Here is a 16777-nt window from a genome sequence, read left to right as displayed (position 1 = left end):
AGTATAATTTACGAAGTGTTGTAATTCGCAGACATTATTTAATAAATTGGACCTAGAATGGTGACTGAAGACTCCAATCACGGTAAAAGGGGAAAACAGCTCCTTGCACGTCGCGTCTAGGATTGGTTTAGCCGCGACCCAATCGCCTTTAACTGGCTCACCCGTCGACATGCGCTCAGGTTGAGCTCTTGCTGGCCGACATGGCTCCCCCATTGGCTCTCCTGGAAGCCGGCAGCCACGTGGCCACCTCAGGCCGGGAGGGCCGCGGGAGGACCCAGGGCCGCTCACCGCCAGAGGGCGCCCAGGGTCCTCAGCGCCAAAGTCACATTTCCCATAAAGCCTCCGAGCGACCAATCCCCGGACTGTCTCCATACCGCTTTCAAAGTCGGCGGGCCGTTTGCCCAATAGTAAGGCAGATACCCCTCCACCTCGAGGACTGATAGAAAGCTGCTCCAATCATCTCGGAGGCTTTTGCTAGTTCCGCCTCTCTCGCCCTAGATTGACGATCTTTCTGACCAATAGGGGGCGTCGGGTCGGCGGGTGGATGAACGCGGCCCTCTGTAATGGCGGAGCGTGGCGGGGACGGGGGGGACGGTGAGCGATTCAACCCGGGGGAGCTGAGGTAAGGGACGCTGCCCCGTCGCACATCATGGCGCGCTGGACTCCCAGTGGTCAGGCCCGCTCGCGGAGATCCGGAGCGGATGGTGGGCCCGCGGAGGATGGGGCTGCTCGGGCGCCAGGACCGCATGGGGCTGGAGAAGGGGGAAGGGAAGAGGGCTTGAATGAGAGCGCCGGGCCGGGGCTGTGCCGCGGCCTCCCGTGCGCTCTCGGGGTGCTCCCCGGGCCTTTGGTGGGGTCCCCCGGGCCGGGGCGGCCTGCAGGCCGGGCCCCGCCGTGACCGCGTGCCGCCTGGGCCTCGGCCGCCTGCCGCCGAGCCCCCAGCCCGGCCCCGCCGCCGGCCCGCTCTCCTGCTCCGCATCCCTGGGCTGTGCGGGGACCCTGGGCAGGGATCTCCTCGGGCCAGCCTTCTCCACGCCCTCCGGGGCGCCCCCCGGCTGTCCTCTGATCTCGTCCCCAGCACCTCGCTCGTCTCCCTCAACCTGGCTCTTTCGGTCTTTCTCCCTCCCGATCCCGTAGCTGTGAATAACAAAAGCTTTGCCGGGGGGGATGTGAGGCGCTGACGTGGTGCCGGGGGACCCCTTTGGGGGTGGGGGGCTGTCTCCTTTCGTCCGCGGAGGCCTCCCGGCTGCAGGAGTTGCGGGCCAGGCAGGGTAGGCCACACTGGCCAGCTTCCTGCGGTGAAGTTACTCGCCCATCTTGCAGGCGAGGAAAGCGAGCCTCGGACAGGTGGAGTCGGTGGGGTGAACCGTGGACGTAAATCTGTGCGTGTCCCCACCCCGTCTCGAGCCTCAAATGCTTGCGGAGTTTGCAATTCCAGTTTAAGAAGAAAAATAACGATTGGAAAGAAACCTTTTCTTTGTAGGTGGTTTTTGGAAGGAGGGAAGAGGTCCTGGGCTTTGTACATACTAGTGTGTGTATATACATTAATACATGTATGTGTAATACACGTATGCATTATAGTTATGTAATGTATATGTTAAACAATATAATTATTAATCTATATGTGTGTATATACACAAACATATATATATATATTTTTTACCTGAATGGGAAGAGTACTATTTCAGACATTTAGCTCACATTCTGAATTGTGCCCTTGTCATCAATTAAAAGTGAAAAAGAGCAGTGCATATCATGGGCCCTGATATTGTCTATTGCTTACGCTGGCTGTCTAAAAAAGGAAATGGGATACTGTGAGTCAGAGTTTTAGAAGAAAATAATGTCTTTGAGAGTCTGAAATATCACACGCAGAAATTGCTCCCGGGGCAGGACTGCAACGCCACCTTCCTTTCAGAGCTGGCCCTGACTGCTCAGTCCCAAGTGCACACTTAGTCATGAGTGGACACAGTGAGTTGTGGATATCTTGTAGTGACAGGGATGGAAAGTTTGAGTACTACTTGGCCAGTCTCAGGTGGGAACTATTAGGTGACATTATTTTGTATTTCTTAGAGTATATTCAGCTGTGCAGTCCGTAGCTTTTTAAAACTGCGTTTGTAATCTGAAAATTGCAGAACTGATGCGCGTAGGGCCTTGGTGAGGTGTTCTGTCGCGGGTTGGAAATTGCTTGGCCGAGCATGCTGTAGAGACCTCTGGGTTGCATTTATCACGAGTGATGAGAATTGAGCCTTTCATTGTTCTCTGATGTCAGAAGCTAGTGTTAGGTTTTTGTGTTTATCTGCTGAGTGTGTTTCGGGATGTGTCCGCAGGACCGTATGGCTAATGGAATGTTGTGCAGTAAGTGCATGAAGTCGGGAGACTTGGAGATGATGGTTTGCTTGCTGGCCTGCCAGTATGTGCACATGTGGCGGTTGCAGACCTGGGTGCTGACAGTAGATCCTGAACCTGACCCTGAGACCTTTGTTTCCTGTTCTGTTTAACATTGATCTAAGTTGTGAACTAAGCTGTCCACATGGGGTGAGAGAGCACCGACGCTCAGGTCTCCTCACTTGGTTCGCGGACTCTGCCTCTCCTGCCTGAATAACATCTTGGCGTCCTTGCCCTTCCTATGAAGTATTTGCAGTCTTGTCTTTGCCCCTGAGGAGACGGCGTGGCCACATAGAGATGGCGTTGGAGTTTCCATGCTGTGTTTGTAAAACCTGGTGGCCTTTGTTTCCCATCCATCCCTTTATGGTTGAGGTTCGCCAAAGTGCGTATGTGTGTGGCACGCGTGTGTTCACGTGTGTGCATGTGCTTGGCTTCCGTCTGATGGCTGGTTCACAGCTTGATCCACATCTCTCACTTGGTTGCTAGGGACCCAGCTACTTGAGCCATCACTGCTGCCTGCCAAGGTCTCCTGGAGCAGGAAGCTTTATGGGGAGCAGCACCTGGACCTGTACACTCAGCTCTAGGTTGTGAATGCTCACATTGGTCTACCAAACTTCCATCCTAAATTCATATTTGTTTAGATCTTTAGGGTCTGTGGTATCCCATTAATACTTAAAAGACTTTACATTTTCTTGCCTATAAAATAGTAAGAATTGCCCTTGGTGTTAACTGCTGACCAGCTGCCTTAAGTAGCACAGTCTGTGCCGTAGTGTGCTCTGTAAAATGGTACCAAACACACCTCATCCCTCATTGGTTAGTGTGGGGATTGGGGGTTAGTGCAGTGATGTCCGTGTAACCTTGCCTGGCATACACATAGTACCCAGTGTTCACTGTCCTTGTGAGACAGGAAAGACGGTGCAGCACAGTATACTAAAGGGAGTCCTGTACTAGTGAGTAAAGAAAAGTGAAAGTGAGAGGTTTGTTTTCAGCCTTTCCTTGCTCCAGTTGGGTAATGAGCAAAGGACTGGGAGAGGCTGCTTGAGGTGCCATTTGAACTGAGGCTGAATTACCAGGAGGCATGCAATGAGCTGGGGTACAAGCCAGACAGAGGGTTCCTGTGCAAAGAAAGCCTTCCGAGTAGTTAAACGCCACAAGCTTCTGGTGGTCTGAATGACGAAAGGGCCGGGTTGGATGGGTTCTGGTAACGTATCCTTGGCAGTGCAGTGATGGGTAGTGCTCTTCATAATACTAATATCATTTACTGTGTTAATGCTGTAGCAACAGTAATAATAGCTAATATAGATTGCACTTAAGGGTCTGGCAGTTTTTTATGTGCTTGATTGGGTCATTGTAGGATCTGGTAATGGAACTGATCACATGTTCTGCACTCAACGTGGCAGCTTTTGTAATCTGAAGGAGGAGATTATATGACTTATCTTCACTCTAGTGAGATGTATATTAATGACTAAAATGCCATCTTCCCTCCTGACCCTTCTGCCAGACTGGCTTAGCTATCTGGAGGGCAGAGTTAGACTAAGGATGTTAGACTGAGCACTCATGGACCATCTGCAGGCGGCTACAGCTGCTGGGCTAGGCCAGGCTGCAGCTAGGGCCAAGAACTCCCTCTGGGTCTCCTGTGTGGGTAGCAGGGACTGTCCTCTGCTGCCTTCCCGGGCACATTAGCAAGGAGTTGGATGGGGAGTGGACTAGCCTCTGAATGGGCGCAGACGCCTGTGTTGGATGCTGGCATAACAGGTGACAGTTTAACCATCTGTGGGACAGCTTCCAAATTCCTTTTTGACAGGAAAAATGCTCTGCTGGGTTTTGCTGAGGATTGATAAGAGTGTTAAAGTAGGTACGGGATCCTACCCTAAATGTTGATATCATCTTGTTCAAAGTATGAATTAGCTTTTATTTTTTATTACCAGCTCATTTACCTCTGAGTTGACTCAGACTTAGGAATTATCTAACTAGTATGACAGAGCCCTGTTAGGACTTTCTTTTGATTCTAGAAAAATAAATGCTTCACTTAAACTATGACCAGGAACTATGAAATTCAAAGGAAAAAAATTACTGCAGATTTGGAAAAAAAATTGGTAGATTGGAAGAAAAGGATATTACTCGCTCAAGGCTGAAACAAGTATCTTGGCTAAAAAAATTTTTTTTTTGGCTAAATTTATTTTGAGGGAGTGCATGTAATTTGCCAAAGAGCTGATGATTTAGTTGTAATCCATATTCCCCCTTTTTTTTTTTTTCACAAACACTGCCTTTAACTCGTTTTCTGACCTTTGGAGCGTAGGATTGTTTGCAGATTCTACAAACACTTGATAGCTGTTTGCAGTGCTAGTTCTGCAGTGCAACTTCATTATTGAATGCGTGTGTATTTTAGAATTGAGCTATAAAGTGGAAAATGTGGAGGAATGAAGGTTAATTACAGGCAGAGAATGGAAAAACGTTAAGCGGTTGAAGCCACCTGAGGAGGAGTGACTATAAAGATGATTACGGTCGTATATCCATGAAGACGGTAGTTGTTAATTCTTTTGAGCACAGACATGTCCATTTCAGGTGTAATGTAGATTTATGGCAGTTGTTGGGAAGAGCGTGGTAGGTGGCACCTTGACTGGCAGATTGTCCTAAGATTCTACGTGCCCTGTTTATGATGTGCCATGGGTGCACGGGCACCTGTGTGCTGATTGGCTCCTGCAGCAAGCATTTAGTAAGCCCTCCTGTGCTGGGCATCCGGGAGAAAACAGTTTCTACTCTGAAGGAGCTTAACGTGGTCCTGGTTTTACCAGGGAGCCAGCTGTTCGGCTTTGGGTGTGTCAGTTAACTTTTGAACATCTTGGTTCCTCATCTGTAAGCTGAGATATTAATAATAGTATCAGTCTTCTAGGCTTTTCATGATTATTAAGTGATGATGTTTGAGAACTTGCTGTGTGACATATAGAAAGTACCTGCAAGGGCTGAGGCCTCATAAATGTGCTTAGGGAAGAGATAATACTATCCTATGTACTGGTGTTGTATGCACAGGAAAGGGTTTTTCCTTTAAATGGAGAATAGTAGTGATTATTTAAAATAGCCCTCTCATGAAAAAAATTTGCATCAAGAAGTCATTTCAGTCATTTCAGATTTAAAAAAAAACCTGCAGAAATTTGGTTACTCTGAGCCGTTTGAGGGTAAGGTGTATTTGTGTGGTCCTTTGCTCCTAAACACTTCGGTGTATATTTTCCAAGAGTAGAGATACTTTTTTTTTTTTTTTTAAGATTTTTAAATTTTTATTGCCAAGTCACATATACACAGAGAGACAGACAGAGAGAAGATTCTTCCGTCCATTGGTTCACTCCCCAAGTGGCTGCAATGGTTGGAGCTGTGAGCTGATCAGGAGCCAGGAGCTTCTTCCAGGTCTCCCATGGGGGTGCAGGGTCCCAAGGCTTTGGGCCGTCCTTGGCTGCTTTCCCAGGCCACAGGCAGGGAGCTGGCTGGGAAGTGGAGCTGCCGGGATTAGAACCAGCGCCCATATGGGATCCTGGTGTGTGCCAGGTGAGGACTTTAGCCACTAGTCTACCATGCTAGACTTAAGATACTCACTTAGCTACAATTCAGCTGTCAACTTGATATATTTAAAATGACAGTTGTTTGCTTTGTTGCTAGTTGATGAAGTAATATCCTTTATAGAGCTTTCCCCTCTTTAGTATAGAATCCAGTGCTGCGTTATTCTAACCTCCTTTAATCTGGAACATTTCGACAGCCTACCTTTTTGTTTTGTATAGGTAACATGGACATTCTAAAGAATACAACCTGCCATGTGCTAGAACATTCCTCATTTTGTATTTATGTAATATTTCCTGATGATTACATTAAAGTTATACATTTTTTGGTTAGGGCAGGTGACGTTTTCCTTCAAGCCATTTGTTCATCTCTCTTTATTAGATAATACAAATTTTGATCATTTGGTCAAGGTATTTCCCAATCTTCTTCCTGCAGCAGTCCCCTCCTCCTGTGCCCCTTTGCAGCCGCACGCAGCATGTGGAGGCGTTGTGAGCCCTCCAGGTTTCCCTTTGGGTTCAACAGCTATTGCTTATTCCTAAGAATTTTTCCTGTGATGGTTTTAAAATGGTTTTTCAGCTCTTGGATTGAGCTGCTTTAACTTTGATAAAATTAGAGATTAGCATCCTTCTTTTTGTAACTTCAAGAAATAAAAATGGATGGATTTGTTGCTTTCCTACACAGGATGGCTCAACAACAGGCCTTGAGGTTCCGAGGCCCAGCTCCCCCACCAAGTGCAGTGATGCGAGGCCCACCGCCTCTCATGCGACCGCCCCCACCGTTTGGTATGATGCGAGGCCCTCCTCCACCGCCTCGGCCCCCATTTGGACGACCTCCTTTCGATCCCAATATGCCACCGATGCCCCCGCCAGGAGGGATTCCGCCACCTATGGGCCCTCCACATCTCCAGGTAAAGAACATAGAGGTTGCAACCATTCCTTTGTTGATATCAGTATTGATACTACGTAAGGGTTTTGCTCTCACAACTTGGCATTTTTATTATTTATATTTATTGGAGATTTAATTGAAAGAGTGACAGAAAAAAAAGAGATCTTTATCCACTGCCACAGTCCCCAAGTAGATGCAAGTAGCCGGGACCGGGCCAGGCCCATCAGAACTCCATCTTTGCCTCCTGTGTGGGTGAAGAGGGTCCAGGTACCTGCTCCATCTACTGCTGCTTTCCCACATGCATTTTCAGACTTGAACCAACACTTGGATTTGTGATTCTGGTGCTGTGGGCACCTTAATCTGCAGTGCTGCAGCTGCTGACCCCAGCGTCATGTATTGCTAATGGTTTCAATCTGTAGGAAAGTGGGAGCCAAAGAGAACAGCAGTGTATTAGCCTGCTGTTCCTGAAGTGTGGTATTAGTACAAATGTTCAGAACAGATAGAGAGGTAGTGAAAGTATACAGTTACATGTAAATATTTCTAGCATAGAATGTGGAAAGTGCAGCAGCAAAACAGAATTTGTAAATTCAGTTTTGATTCAATTTGTAAATTCAGTTTGTAAATTTAGTTAGGGAGGGGTATGACTGTCTCCATCCACTAGTTCGCTGCCCCGATGGCCCCAGCGCCTGTGGCTGTACCAGGTTGAAGCATCCTCCTGGCCTTCCACTTGAGTGGCAGGAGCCCGCATGCTTGAGTCATCTTTTGGTGCTTTCCAAAAGCACCTTTGCAGGGAGCTGGTTTGGAAGTGGAGCAGCCAGGACTCAAACGGGCACTTAGAGAATGCCAGTGTAGCTAGCTGGCAGCTGTGCCTGCAGTGCCATGGTACTCTTGATGGAGCATGGTGTAACTGTGTTAAATCTAAGTGATTTTCAGAGTAGGTTGCCCAGGAAATATTTAGGATAGATATTTTATATAATATCTAAGTATGATGCTTGAAAAGACACTAAACTGAACCCAGTATAACTTAAGTTATGGGAAGAGAAATATTTTTAGGGAAATCATATTATATAGTTTAACTTCATTACTCAGGTTTAAGGTATTTTGGATAATTGTATTTTAACATTACAGATTATAAAGGAAATCATTAATCCTTCAGAGTCTGCTTTTAAAGTGTTGGGCCAATATTCACTGTATTTTTAATTTTGAAACTCATCTTTATCTGCAGGGAAAACCTTTTCTTGAAGAGTCTTTATGTTTAAGAGATTGAGTGTGTCTGTTGAAAGGGGCTGCTTTTCTGTTCCAGTGAGAGATAGTGGTTGCTGGCAAATTGTTTGCTTTGGAATTTTATGTTTTTTTTTCAGAAGTTCTTGAAGAATGACAGTGAAAGTTTTGTCACAGATCCTATTAAAATAGTAATGGCTCCGGGGAGGTTGAAGTTGTGGTGTATATTGAATTGAATTCTAAATTATAATTTAGCCTTGAGAAGTAGAATGGGCAATTATTTTACTGTGTCTTTAAAACATCAATAAAAAATTTGATGTCTTTGAACAAACGTTATTATAACCATATTGTTAAAAATAGGATCTGAATGTTTTCTAGCTAATAAAGTGTTTTCTTATAGGCAGAGAGAGAGCACAGGGTTACCTGTATCTGACTTTTCTTGTTTAGTGCTTGCCATTTGGTAAAAAAGAATTTCTCTTTTGGTTGATACCTGTTATGATTTGTGAAGTCATTGGTATGCCTGATATTAAAATATGTCCTGAGAATTTTTTAAAAAAGTAACCAAGTTAGCAGTGTATGAAAAATTTGGATTAAAAAAGCAGAATTTGTATACAGTGACATTAAGTCAGAATTGACTGTTTTAACTATTAATATTTTGATGTATGTGTTTCTGGTCTGTTTAGTGATTTTTTTGCATTAAAAACTTCTAAATCGACAAGTAAATGTATTTGGATAGACTTTAAAAGTGACTTTTCTTATGGTGATTTACTGTGGAATAGAACTTGGTAGTAATTTGAAGAAACAAGAGTTGCTAATTACAGTGGGTATTAACTGTTGTGGATCAACAGAGACCGCCTTTCATGCCTCCACCCCTGGGAACCATGCCTCCTCCTCCGGGCATGATGTTCCCGCCAGGAATGCCTCCTGTGACTGCCCCTGGTACTCCAGCACTGCCGCCCACCGAGGAGATATGGGTTGAAAACAAAACTCCAGATGGAAAGGTAAATTAAAAAGCATTTTAAGGTGTTTTTGTAGACCAAGGGGTAAATGTAGAATTTGGTAGATTGAGATCGAAGACCGTGTCCTTGTCCATGAAGAAATTGCCTCAGTGAGGCAGGGTGTGGTTTAGAACCCCTGGGAAGGCTACCTGGATTGGATGTCTGTCTGGAAGAGACAGTGGCTTCCTCAAGTGCCAACCAGGCTTCGCCTGTGATGCTAAAAGCTTGTCATTTATGTGTCACAGGTCCTCAAGGCCATCCCACCCAGGTTTGGTAATTTGACTAGCAGGAAATCATAGCAAGGGCTTATTACTGTGAAAAATTTTTAAAAAATCTTGCAAAGGAAAAGGGCCTGGGACACCATCTGAAGGAGGCCAGGCCTAGGTTTGTAAGAACCCTGTGCTGTTGGAATCCCATGAGGTGTGCCTGATTCCTCCAGTCTGGAGTGAACAGTGGTGACACGTGTGTACTCTTGTCTGTCCAGGGAGCTCAGCAGATCCCAGAGGTCACAGGGCTTTCTCTGGGGGACTGGCCACGGAGGCGGCATCTCTCCATAGCTCCTACCAAAACCCATCTCCAGGAGGAAAGAACGTTTTCAGCAGGAATCGCATTGTTTGCATAGAAGGTTTAGGCACAGGGAACCATTGTTTTGAATGTGGGTACACCGGTAATCCTTCTGAAATTGAAGTGTTCAGACCCCAGCCAGCAGGCTAGCGAGTCTTTTTTAAGGATAGCACACTCAGTCTGGCTGTATTAGCTTTTTGCATGAAATTCAGCATTTGTTCTCTCTTTTTGTTTATGATAAAATAGAAGATGGATTCACTTTAGAAAACAGGAGGCTGGATTACTTATGATTCTATAATAAATGAATGACCTGTTTTTATGTACTTTTTGTACCCTTTAAATACCTTTTAAGGATAAAGCTTAGTTGCATTACAACAGTAGGCAGATTCTCTGATATCAGTGTTTTTGCTTCCTTTGTAGGTTTATTATTATAATGCTCGGACGCGTGAATCTGCATGGACCAAGCCAGATGGAGTTAAGGTTATTCAGCAGTCAGAGTTGACACCTATGCTTGCAGCTCAGGCACAGGTTCAAGCTCAGGCGCAGGCCCAGGCTCAGGCCCAGGCCCAGGCTCAGGCCCAGGCACAAGCACAGGCCCAGGCGCAGGCCCAGGCACAGGCGCAGGCGCAGGCTCAGGCTCAGGCGCAGGCCCAGGCCCAGGCTCAGGCGCAGGCCCAGGCGCAGGCCCAGGCGCAGGCCCAAGTGCAAGCACAGGCAGTAGGAGCTTCCACCCCTGCAACCAGTAGCCCAGCACCTGCAGTGTCCACTTCAACGTCTTCATCCACCCCGTCCTCCACCACTTCTACCACAACAACCGCCACTTCAGTTGCACAGACAGTATCAAGTGAGTACCAGCTAGTATGTGTATTCATTTAGGGGCTAGAGAAGTAAGCCAGGAGCTGCGCTCCAAGATGAGCTGAATGCTTCTGATACTCTCCTTGATGTTATTTAGTCTAACGTTTTTGATGTTATAACTTTTGTTTCAAAGAAAACCAAAATTTATGTTAGTAAAAAAAAATTATTTACTTAGTTGCAGTTCATGAAATTTAACTGGCTGAGTGTAGAGTTAACTGTCTGTCATGGCTAACAGTAATGAGGACTCTGGGAATTGTAAAGTCAGTGTAAGTTTGGCTGCCTTACAGAGTTTCTGATTTTCCTAATTGCAGCAAGAGTACTACATGTGAAACAATTAGAGGATAGAGTGTAAAATTAGATAGTAGAAATGAAAGAGGTAAGGATTCAAGGAGCAATGGGCTGACTGTTGAGTGTTCCAGTTGATCATGAAGAATGTTGGGTAAAACTTGAATATAATCAGGAGCGAGGAAAGGGTTTTTCCGGTAGGAGCAGCATGAGCAAAGGTCAGGTAATGATAAGTGCAATTTACAGGATTGTTAGGAAGCTTTGTGAGAGAACTTCTGTTGGCCAGTACACTTCCGGTAAGAATGGGACAAGTTATGAAGGGTTTTAAGAATCCAGTGGATGACACAGGAGCTAAAGGTCCTGTGTTGGTGCAGGTTAGGGGAGTTCCCTGGTGCTAGTTGTGGTGTAGTCAAGGCCATCACTTGGGGCTTTGTTGCTAACCTTTGTGAGGTAGTGGGCTCTAGAATGGAATGGAGGCAGGTGGAATGAGCCCGTGGAAGAGCAGCATGCAGAAAGCAAAACAGATTTCCAGGTATACAGTGTGGCGACCCAAAGGCGAGATTTTTGTAAAAAGGTGAGATTTGGGGGCTGAAGAATGGGATAGATCAGAGATTGTCACAACTATCCATTCTTATTCTACCCCTTTTTAAAAAACAAACTTCTTTCTTTTGTAAAGGTATGTTACTGCTATAAAATTTGAGATAAATTTTAAGTATTGAAATAATGATGTCATTGACTTTGATTGACACGATATTATGCTGAAGATAGTGTAATTATCCTTCGAGAATGAGTGTAGTTTGTGTTGTTTAGCTACCTGGAGAAAAGGTAAAGGAAATTTTTTTTTCAAAGTTGTGTGTCCCTTTGACCTGCTCCCACTTTAGGGACTGAGGGAATTATTATTATGTTTATTATTGTTAATCAATTATTAAAGGCTTTTTTATTTTACTTGGAAGAGAGGATGAGACAGAAAGAGATCTTCCATCTGCTCATTGCCTTCCCAAATTGCTGCAGTGGCCGGGGCTGGGCTGGTCCAAAGCTGGGAGCCAGGAGCTTCGTCTGTGTGTCCCATGCAGGTGTAAGGGCCCGTTCTCCACAGCTTTCCCACATGAAAGCATCCTGCTGCTGCTTTAGCAGGGAGCTGAGTCATAAGTGGAGCAGCTGGGGAGGGGAGCCCCTGCCATTTTGGGATGCTGGCACCACAGGTAGAGGAGGATTAGCTGGCTGTGCCACTACACTGGCCCCAGGAATTATTTGTGTGCAATACTAATGTATGTGAGAGAAATTTAATCATAGTGTATTCAGTTTTGGACTTTAATGATTTAGTAAGGAAGAAATAAGATGTAAGGTACAGATGATATGGAGACAGTTTTTAAAGACTCTATTAACCATTTTTTTTTTTTCAGAGATGTTGAGGGAATATGTACTGCAGGGGAAAATGTAAAAGTACTTAGCAAGTTTGTTTTTGTAGCTGAGTTTTCATATGGCAATGTAGCAGTCATGGTAGCTAGCTGGTTGAAGATCTTTACCTTTTTATAGACTGTTTCCAGAACCTTTGTGGCAGTGCAGAAGACTGCCTGTGCTGGTGACAGTGGAAGGGCAAATAAAAGCAGCATGGTTCTCTGTGAAGCTCTGTGTGTTACTAAATTACTCTGCCTTTGTGGGAGGGAGAATTAGGATTTGCTCTTGTCTTAAGGGAGGTAGGTATTCAAAGATGGCGACCACCCGTGTCCGTTCAGCTTCTGTGTCAGGGAAGTGTGTCAGCCTGTTATCAACTGCTCTTTCACAAATCCTGTTTGCCAGTTTTTTGCCCTGTCCTGCAGTGTTTGGGAGGCTTTTATTCCAAAAAAAACAGGTAGCAGATCATTTTCTTTTTATTGCTTTTAAACAGAAGTTTGATATTGTCTTTCTGAATATTCCTGATGTTTTTTTTATTTCACTTGATTTAGTATATCATGATGTGCTGTCATTCCACAGTCTTTTATTTTTCCCTCTGTTTTATATATAATCAGTTGTCTTTTTTTAAAAAACAAAAATCCACTGGGACTGGATGATGATGTATCACTGAGGTCTTCGGTCCCCTGCTTGGTCCAGCTTTTCATCCAGTTCCTTATGACTTTTCCATTTCCTGCTCATGCTGACTCATGGCTGATAGTCAAATCGAGCCAGTCCTGCGTTGCAGAGGAAGAGGGATGGGATGAGTGAATGTTCTCTGCTGTCTCTTGGTGATCTTCCCAACTGAGCTTTGATGTTCTTCTAAACCAACACATTTTCCAGACTGTAGTACTTTTCTAGTTTTACTAAGTATCTGAAAACTATTATAGTATTTTTTAAAGATCTGTGAGCTTAGTATAGACTGTAACAAAAAATTTGTATTTTAATCTATTTTGCGCAGATTTGTACAAACTAATGAAATCTACTTCCTAGTGAAATTGGCAAGACAAATTAGATGTGTTTTCAGGTATTATGATAGATTATACTGCTAACTGATGAATGTATGGGACTGGGCAAATGTTGCATGAAATTTGTATTTTTCCCACTGTTATAAAATTATATTAATATGATACTGTACCCTAAGGCTAGGTCTATGCTAGACCAACAATTCATTCCTGGGCCCTGAAGATACTTGTTTGGCCCTGCTGTCTATTTAGCCAAGGTGAGTCCCTCCTTAACAAGTATGAAATTGCTCACATCTTCCCAGCCTAAGTGAGTTTTTCATTTTTAAAGCTGGAAAAAGATGCACAATCTGTTGTCAGTTGCATTGTTGGGTGGTTTTTATTAAATTGTATTCTTGCAAAATTCACAAAAGGATTGGGAAAACGTTGTTTAGCTTCACTTAATTTAATAAATTCATTCTCCTGTACAGGTGGAGTGTGGGGCTGTAACTTTTCTTTACATCAAAAAAAACCTGACTATGTGTGATCAGTATATCACCAAAATGAATTGTGTTTTGTAATTAGGTTATGAATGAATAAGTTAAACATTTTTTGTAAAATGTGAAACCAAAGATTTTAAAAGTATGGAAAATGGATTTTATTTATTCAGGTCACCTTATTTTAAATATTACTAGAGATGGAATGTTTATTTGTGAATAATTATAAGTTTGAAGTACAGATTTGAATTTCACATTCTAGTTGTACAATGGAAACTTGATCCTTATAATTTTTTTTTAAATAATCCTAGGGAAATCTGAGGTTTTTTTTTTAACTCCATTGATTTGTATCTAATCAGTCATTAGTTATATGCAGTAGTATTAAAGTTGCTTTTCCTACCTCTGTTCTTCCTTTATTTCCTGTGCATCTGCCAGGTTAATTAATCAAAGAACACTGATGATTATTCTTCCATACAAAAAACTTCTGTCTGCCCATCTTGTGTTTATGAAGTTACACAAACAAATGAGTGCATTTTTTTAAGAAATTTAAACTCTAATGAAAAATCTAGTTAAAAAACCTGAGTGACATATTCAGAGGTGGATGTATATTCGTGTGTATTCTTCTAGATCATTTTCTGTGCATTGACCCAAGTTCCTCCTCTTCCCTGCTCAGCAGTGTAGACACACTGCCTTAGCCATCTGTTCAGCACTGCTAGCTTCTGCCTCTGGCCTACCTGTTAGAAAGTGTAGTGTTTCACTAGTTGGCTGCTTGCTTTCAATTTTCTGAACTATTGCTCATTCTCTCCTTTTTTTCTTTTATTCATACTTCCCTGACTACTTATTTGTTTTCTCCTTGTTTTCCCATTTTCCTTGTTCAAATCGTAACCTTCCAAGGTTCATCACCTCAGAATAAACTTCTCTGAGTAACTGTTTTCAAGCTTCTTAAAGACAGACCTTTTGACAAATTTCTTATGGTGCATGGAGTGGGCCCTTGATGCTTCCTGAATGTGTGACTATGCTGCAGTGGTCTATGAAGGAGTGATATGTGTCTGTTTTATCTTTTATCAGCACCCACAACACAAGATCAGACCCCAAGTCCTGCTGTGTCAGTTGCCACGCCTACAGTTAGTGTCTCAGCTCCTGCTCCCACAGCCACACCTGTGCACACGGTTCCCCAGCCGCACCCCCAGGCGTTACCTCCTGCTGTTCCTCACTCAGTACCTCAGCCAGCAGCAGCAATACCTGCTTTCCCACCAGTCATGGTACCTCCGTTTCGTGTGCCCCTTCCTGGCATGCCAATTCCACTTCCAGGTAAACCAACAGATTATAATAATCTTTTTGGCTATGTTTCCATATTGTCAGTTAGTTTGTTCTCATGTGTCTGTTGCATTTGAAACTTGCCTTGAATCTCACTTGTTTGAAACGTGTTTGACAGATTCATGGCTAACTGCAATATTTTCTCTTCAGTTTTGGTAAATGTCCTTTTTTTGTTGTTGTTTACATGTGTTAAAATTAGAGCCACATTTAAAGCTGCACTTACTTTGGATATTGGCCTGGATGAATTAAAAATGATCATCTTTTCCTGTAAATATGTTCTAAATGCAGTAACTTTAAGGGATTGAGTCTGTGAAATTGAGAGATCAAATCATAGGAGCTAACACAAATTGAATGATTTATCTACAGTGCACTGTTGTAAAAACTTTACTGTTTTAATCTTCACAACCATTTTCTGAGGTAGGTACATAGACAGGTTAAATTACTTACCCAAGATTATATAACTGAGTGATGGTTTGGGGATTTGATCTTGTGTATTCCAAATGCAGATACCTAGCTGGTGCCTAGCTTTATAAACTGTTATACTGGAGAGAAAATAGTCACTTAACTGTTGGAAAAAAAAATTCTTGTGAAACAGCTATCACCAAGTTCCCTTGTAACAGTAGTGAAGTGTGACATGCATTACTTGAAAGCTTAAATTCGTGTATTCTAATATCTAATTAGAAATGACAAGATTGTGGAGTAGAATTCTTCCTGCAGGGATTAAGCAGTGATAGTATTTGGGCATTCTCATTGGAGTGCTAATGGTATTAGCAGACATGCCTGTCTGATCCTTAGTCTCTGGTCCACTGCTCCGTGTGCTACACTTGTCAGCCCTGATATTTTAGGTAATTTAGAGAATTCACGTAGTGAGGTGGACTGAGCCTAGGCTTCCGTGTCTCACACCCCCCAGGGTTATTGCCATTGGTTTTGTTGTGCTAGTTTCTATTTAAGGTTAGGGTTGTGGTGACAGCCATTTCTCCTCACATGCATTCTATTCACTATTGCTTTCCTTTTCCTTTGTGACTAATTTGGAAAAGATACTTTCAGGTACTGTTCATTGGCAATAAGGAAACCAAAATATTCAAGAATTAATACTTTTTTGGTTTTGATTTGATATAAAAACTTTTTACACATTGTTGAAATGGTCTGATAATTCAGTGGGCAGTGCATGCTACAAATCATTCTGAAATAAGAAAATGAAGTATTTTCTCCATTCCTGATTTCTTCTGAATGTAGGTTTCGTAGGAAACTAAGCGATAGGCAGAGTGTAACTTAGAATTTTGTCCTAACTTGTGGGTTTTGTCTGATTTAGGATAAGGACAGTGTTAAGACCAGATCTTGGATTCTAACTGATTGGAAGGAGCTGGGGTTGTTAATTTTGTGAAGACCGAGAAGTAGGATGATGATGCTGTTGACATATGCTGAAAGGTTCTCACCAGATCAGTAAGCACACGCTCTGGAGGAGGGACCAGCCTTGTGGTGTTGGATAAAACTGCGACTGCAGTGCTGGCATCCCATCTGGATGCCAGTTTGAGCACCCAACCGCTCCACTTCCATCCAGCTCCTTGCATCCTGCACCCATGCGAGAGACCTGAAAGAAGCTCCTGGCGCCTGGCTTCAGGTCTGACGCAGCTGTGACTGTGGTGGCCATTTGGAGAGCTAACCAGTGGATGGTTTCATACAAATTAATCTAAGAGAAGGGAAGGGAGATACAGACTAGCAGTATTCATTTCTGTAGAAAGTAGAATTTTGTCATAGTAAAATGTACAGGACACAGCTGCTTTTTTTTCCCTTAAGGTTATGCTTTTTTTTTTTCTCCTCCCCGAAAGGCAGATAAAGACAAAGAACT

General features: G+C 43.6%; 1 protein-coding gene across 5 annotated transcripts in view; it reads left to right on the top strand.

Annotated features, from left to right (window-relative positions):
- Positions 1-535: 535 nt before the first annotated feature.
- Positions 536-16777, top strand: part of TCERG1 (transcription elongation regulator 1) — a 48558-nt gene continuing 32316 nt past the window's right edge. For 3 of the 5 annotated variants that reach the window (XM_040998463.1, XM_040998374.1, XM_040998285.1), the window contains exons 1-5: positions 540-622; positions 6616-6841; positions 8889-9041; positions 10023-10446; positions 14680-14922. In XM_040998463.1, coding sequence (XP_040854397.1) covers positions 564-622; positions 6616-6841; positions 8889-9041; positions 10023-10446; positions 14680-14922 — 1105 coding nt within the window. In that variant the 5' untranslated portion in view covers positions 540-563. Of the gene's footprint in view, positions 623-6615; positions 6842-8888; positions 9042-10022; positions 10447-14679; positions 14923-16777 lie in introns of all 5 variants that reach the window. The other 2 variants (XR_005885727.1, XM_040998552.1) reach the window with 1 other exon arrangement.

The sequence above is a fragment of the Ochotona curzoniae genome, unplaced genomic scaffold, assembly GCF_017591425.1.
Source record: "Ochotona curzoniae isolate NIBS_2020 unplaced genomic scaffold, NIBS_Ocur_1.0 contig_1, whole genome shotgun sequence".
NCBI lineage: Eukaryota > Metazoa > Chordata > Mammalia > Lagomorpha > Ochotonidae > Ochotona > Ochotona curzoniae.
Note: the sequence above shows the minus strand (reverse complement) of the source record. Positions and strands in the feature narration are given on the sequence as shown.